Raw genomic sequence first — 6,280 nt, 5'->3', positions numbered from 1 at the left:
TAGTATAAAAATCTAATTATTAATAAAAATTATATATTAATTATTTAGAAGAAAGTAAAATAATATTTATAATTTTTAAAAATTAATGAATACATACATTATATAAAAAATTTTAATTTTTGAAATAAAATAAAATTATTTTAAAAAAATATATACACAATTTTTTTACTCTTAAAGTGTTTAACATTTTGAAAAAAAATGTTATAAAATATACTTATATTTTGTGACAAATAATTAACTTGTTACAAACAATATTAAATTTTGTTACAAAATAATTGGAGTTTTTTAAACAAAAAAAAAATTGTTACAAAATATTTTAAATTTTTGTAACTTGTTTTTTTTTTTGTTACAAAATATTACAATATTCTGTAATAAAATACTATATCGTTACAAAAACTAACATAATTTGTAACAAAATAAAACAGGTTGTTACAAAACATTATTCTTTTGTAACAATAAAAAATTATTATTAAAAAATATTAATTTTTTATAACAATTTTAAATTTGATACAATTTTTTTGTTACAAATGTTCCATTTTCTTGTAGTGGTTCTTTTAAACTGCCAGAGACACTGGTTGATGAAATTCAAAAGCTCATGCTCCAATTTTGGTGGGGATAGCGAGGCTCGGAAAGAATGATGCACTGGATAGGATAGAGAATTTCTTGTAGATCTAAATCTCAAGGGGTCTTAACTTCAAAGATCTTAAAGCCTTTAACCTTGCAATGTTAACAAAGTAAGGGTGGAGACTGATAACTAAGCCACACTCTCTGTATTATAAGGTGTACAAGAGTAAATATTTTAAGTTCTCAAATTTTTTAAATGCGGAGATTGGGAACAACCCATCTTGGAGCTGGTGAAGTGTTTTGGAGGGTCGAAAAGTGCTAAAAAAAGAAATCTTATGGCAAATTGGTAGAGGTAGTACAATTAGGATTCAGCAAGACCTACAGTTAAGAGACTTTCAAAAAATTACTCCTAATCCTAATAACCCAGAGGGTCGAAGACTAGAATGGGTCTCAAATTTGATGCTACCAGACAAAACATAGAATCAGATACTAATTCGTGAGGCATTCAATCCAGCAATTGCAAATGCTATTCTAAATTCAACAATTCACCAGGAGGAGGATAGAATTACCTGGATGAAAGAAAAATCTAGGACATATACAATAGCTTCTGGTTATGGTGTGGGCTTTCAATTTTTTTATCCTCCAACAGATTTTTTTCCAGAACACTGTAGAAAGAAAGAACTATGGACAGCCATTTAGAAACTCAGATGTCAACCAAAGATTAAAAATTTTATATGAAAAGTCATGCATGACGGTTTATCTGTAAAACAGAAATTGGGCCAAAGAATTCAAACAGTAGTATCGATTTGTCCAAGATGCCACAGTGAAGAAAAATCGATCTTTCATTGTCTCTGGGCTTGTCTGAACGCAGTTGAAGCTTGGTATGCTTGCGGCCTCCCTATTCTATCTCACACGGACTTCCCATGGCAATGGTGGTTGAAATTGCTCGAATGGTTCAGTGACGCTAACGGAAAGAAGAGGAACTTGACAGCTATTACAACTTGGTTGAATTGGACGGTTAGAAATGAATTTGTTTTTGAAGGAAAACAGAAGTTCTCCCCTCCTAATTGCGGAAGAAGCTTTGCGGTTAATGAATCTCAAGCTTAGAGATGTCTCTCCCTCTCCTGAGACCTTTACTCTTCTATTGTAAGCTTAATTATTTTTTGGTGGAACATTTCCAATATTATTCTTCAATTAGTGTCTAAATATGGACCATAAATTTATTTCTAATAAAATAAAACGACTTTATCCTTGATAAAACAAAAAATATCACCCATTTTATTAACTATTCATATCAAATTTAATAGTAAAAGAATATTAAAATTTGTTTAAACATTTTTAGAATAAAAATAAAATATTAAAAATGTTATCAAATTAGAATTTATTTCAAATACTTAATATTAAAATAATACTTTATTCTATAAAAACATAATATTTGAATAATTAATTTTAAAAGAAATATATTTTAGTATTAAATTTAAAAAAAATGATACATCAGTTAAAAGACCGTCATTCTTATGTCTTAAGTAGTCAAGTTACCGTAATTAAGGATTCATTCATACTAACATCTAATAGCCGTACCTACATATAATCAGATAGCTTATCAAGCAGTATATATATTTGACCCAACTATGATACATATACATTAAAATTAACTATTAAAATTAATTATTAATATAAAATATATATTAAAATAAAATAAATTATATATATATTTATATACAAATATATTAATAATTAATTTTAATATACAAATAATATTTTTTATATTAACATGTTTTGATTTCGAATCAAGCCTTATAGTTTGATATTAGCAACAGAGTTTTTAGTTATCTGATCTTATTTGACGATGGATGTATCGATTATTAAAAAAAAAATCAACATGAAGCACACACATATACAGTACATAATGGCATTTTATCAACATTTATTCTTCAAACGGAGGAAATGACGAATTTAGAAGTTGAATATCTTATTTTTTCTAAAGCTTTCCACGGTCTCCTTAAGGGTCACCTCCAAAGGAGTAAATCTAATTCCCAAGTTCTTAGCCTTTTCTGAAACCCGATATGTTGCCACATATGGCTCATCGTTCTCACACCTGTCCAAAAATTAGGTTTATATATAATTCAATTATATCTGTTAAACATAATAAAATAAAAAAGTATAAAGTAACTAAAAATAATAAACGCACGCGAAGATGAGTAAAATGAAAGAGTAAGAAAAATTCTAAGATATTATAATAAACTAAAGCTATGCCACTTTGAAAAGAAATATGGAATAAAAATATAATATTTAGAAATAATTATAAAACATCTTTAATTTCGCTTTTCATATACTATAATACATAATTAGATTTACATCACCTTCAACACAAAACTCTTTTAACAAAATACACATACGATATATATGAAAATCACTGATTATAAATATGGTTGGAGTTGGAGAAATTAAATGGTTTACGTACTTATTTGCAATTTGTAATGTCGGGTAGAGATTACGTAACATGTTGGCAAGTTCAGAGAAATGCACCACTCTCTCGGCCAAACAATATCTTCCAGTAGCTGAAGCAACTTCATATGCTAAAATATGAAAGTTTGCAACATCTTTCACGTTCACCCATGGATAACACAAATTTGGAAATGTCTTTGTACCTGAACACTTACGTCAAACGCTTCCAATTATAAGCAATATATAAATAACTCTTTTCTAGGGGCAAAAATGTAATTTTACTTTCACATGATGGAACTAAACACATGGACAAAATCATGAAACTAAATCTATCACCACAGATATATTTACAAGTAACACACTCATATTCTAGCACTTTTATTATAACCATTAACAATTGATATGATTCTACTCTAAGTTCCAATTAAATTATATATATATATATATATATATATATATATATATATATATGGTGAATTCTACCGTACCCTCTCTAAAATAAAGGGTAAATTACCCCTTGTGATATATACAGTGATTATTGATAATTATCTTTCTATTAGAGTTTTAAGATCCACGTTATCTTCTCTTTCTTTTTTAATTGACGCTATGTTTCTCTTGATTATTGATAACAATGTCATTTTCATTATTCCACCAAATACATTTCTTCTTCTCCAATTTTAAAATTCTAATTCCTTTTAATGAAAGGATAATTTATCAATAATTATTGTATATATCACAAGGGGTAATTTACCCTTTATTTTAGAGAAGGTATGGTAGAGTTCACCTATATATATATATATATATATATATATTTTTTTGGACTGAACTATAATAATATAGACAATTAACAAAATATATATTGGATTAAATGTAAAATTTTTAATTGAGAACCGTTAGATAAACATTTAGTCAAACATATTAAATTATTTAATGATTTTTAACTAACAACTTTACATAAAAATAATTGTACGTGAGTTTTTATGAATATATATTTTTATGAAAACTCACGTACAATTATTTTTATGTAAAGTTGTTAGTTAAAAATCATTAAATAATTTTTATGTTTGACTAAATGTTTATCTAACGGTTCTCAATTAAAAATTTTACATTTAATCCAATATATATTTTGTTAATTGTCTATATTATTATAGTTCAGTCCAAAAAAAAAAACTTTTTACACTTATATAAAAATACAGTTGTTATTAACTAATAATTATGCATTTACTTTTGTTTAAATACTAAAGCAAGAAAAATATGTGTTTAATTGTTAAAAAACTACTAATGTCAAAATAATATATATTGTAAGAAATGTAGACATAGCTAGTGAGACTAAAATAGAAATAACTCAATTTGAGGAGTAAATAAAAATATTTGATTACTACCATTAATTAGGTTTAAAATTGGTGTAACGCTATAATTAATGAGTGGTTGTAAGAGAGGGCCAGCCACCATTCCTGGGTTAATGCAAACCATGTCAATGTTGTTGTTCTTTGCAAACTTCCATGCAGCATCCTCAGCCAATGTTTTTGAAAGACAGTACCACATCTTTGCATTGTGAACACATATCGCAAGTACGCAACACAAAATAAGAAAATTAGAAAAGTTTGAAAACAAATAATAATACACTTAATTAATTAACTAATAATGCGCACTTGATTAATATAATTAATTAATTAATCATCATGTGTTTCCACTGATAAGGCTAATATAATAAAATAAGCTTCCAATTATTGATTTGATTTGAAACTACCTGTGATTCCCTACAGATATCTGGAAGAGAGAAGAGTGTCTCATCAACAACATCTTCGGGAGTAGTTCTATTCTTTCCACTATATAGATTTGTAGCCATGGAAGATGTTAACACCACTCGCTTCACTGATGGTGTTTTTGCACATGATTTAAGAACATTAATTGTTCCCTTCACTGCTGGATCAATTAGTTCTTTCTGAAATTAGAAATTGTGGACACAAAAGTTGTTATATATTTATTAACCCCGGATAAAACTAAAGGCTCAATTCATCTGTTTTAGAATAGGATTTTAAAAGAAAAATTAAAACAAAAAATTGTAACTTTATTACAATATATTAAAAACTTAAAAAAAATTATATTTTCAATACAGTGATGCTATATAACCAAATATTTTCACCTATTATTTTTATTTTTCGATAATATTATATGACTAAATTATTTTAATAATTAAGTTCAACTAAATTGGTTTAGTAACTTAAGAATTGATAACAAAAAATTTTAGTTAAAAAAAAAGAAGAGAAGGATAAGAGACATAAAGAAAAAGAAAGATTTGGTTAAAATTAGTTACGAAATAATTTGTTTAACTAATATTTTTTTTTTTAAATATGAGTAATATTATAGGACCAGTTCAGTTATTAATTTTAGTTAATAGTTAGCTAATAATATTTAAAAGTGTTAGTTAAAAGTATGAGATAACGAGCTACTAAATTAAAAATGTTGGATTATTGATTAAATTTCCTGGTCCTTTAAACTTTTTCATTTTTTTTTAATGGGCGAACCTGTGGATCTTGCACATCCAAAAGAACAGGTGAAGCAACATGAAAGACACCATGACAGTCCCTAATAGCAGAATCAAATGAACCTTCTTCCAAGAGATCTGCCTTAAAGAGGTGCAACCTCTCTTCTGCACCATCAAGCTTCAACAAGTGTTCAACCTTCTTCGGATTACCTGCATGCGTGTTCACCAAACAAATCGATACTCTAAAATGGAGGAGCTAAGACAAACATAAATGTGGAAGGAAAGCTAATTAAAGGGAGAGGGCAATATAATTAAATTACTTGGGTCGCGAAGGGTGGTTTTAACGGTGTAACCACGGTGAAGGAGAAGCTTGACAATCCATGAAGCTATGTAACCAGAACCACCAGTCACACACACCACCTTTCCATTTCCATTTCTCTCCATTCTTCTATCCTTCACTTTCTCTTTCCCTTTGCATGTTGCCTCGCCTCCGCATTTATATATCGCCAAGAGAATTGTTAGGAATAATTAAAATTTATTGTTTTTACTTATTAGTTGGTTATTAATTTAATAACATATTTTATTTTATAATTTTAAATATTTTTCTATCAATAATGTTAAAAAAATTAAAAAAAAAATTATTTTTTTTGTTACAGAACATATCTGTTGATAGGCACCGAATTCGGTGGTCTCAGAACGTTTAGACCATTAAATAGTCTCATAATAAAACATATTTTTTAAGTTTTTTTAATAACTGCTAAATAGTCTTTTTTTTAATTT

General features: G+C 27.1%; 1 protein-coding gene across 1 annotated transcript; it reads right to left on the bottom strand.

Moving 5' to 3' along the window:
• Nucleotides 1-2,386: 2,386 nt before the first annotated feature.
• LOC112737199 (cinnamoyl-CoA reductase CAD2) lies at nt 2,387-6,014 on the bottom strand. Its single transcript, XM_025786979.2, has 6 exons — nt 5,821-6,014; nt 5,541-5,710; nt 4,763-4,957; nt 4,395-4,557; nt 3,029-3,215; nt 2,387-2,662 (listed from the first exon to the last, which is right to left on the bottom strand). The coding sequence occupies exons 1-6, from the start codon at nt 5,942-5,944 to the stop codon at nt 2,521-2,523; spliced, it is 981 nt and encodes a 326-aa protein (XP_025642764.1). The 5' UTR covers nt 5,945-6,014; the 3' UTR covers nt 2,387-2,520.
• Between the last annotated feature and the right edge of the window lie 266 nt (nt 6,015-6,280).

The sequence above is a fragment of the Arachis hypogaea genome, chromosome 13 (assembly GCF_003086295.3).
Source record: "Arachis hypogaea cultivar Tifrunner chromosome 13, arahy.Tifrunner.gnm2.J5K5, whole genome shotgun sequence".
Classification (NCBI taxonomy): Eukaryota; Viridiplantae; Streptophyta; class Magnoliopsida; order Fabales; family Fabaceae; genus Arachis; species Arachis hypogaea.
Note: the sequence above shows the minus strand (reverse complement) of the source record. Positions and strands in the feature narration are given on the sequence as shown.

Bases quoted from the DNA above. Each gene is read 5' to 3' on its own strand.
- LOC112737199 (XM_025786979.2), bottom strand. From the start codon at position 5,944: ATGGAGAGAAATGGAAATGGAAAGGTGGTGTGTGTGACTGGTGGTTCT. The intron at 4,958-5,540 runs GTTCGCCCATTA...TTCTAATTTCAG, and splicing joins TGGATGTGCAAGATCCACAG to AAAGAACTAATTGATCCAGC. The intron at 2,663-3,028 runs GTACGTAAACCA...ATTTTTGGACAG, and splicing joins ACATTACAAATTGCAAATAA to GTGTGAGAACGATGAGCCAT.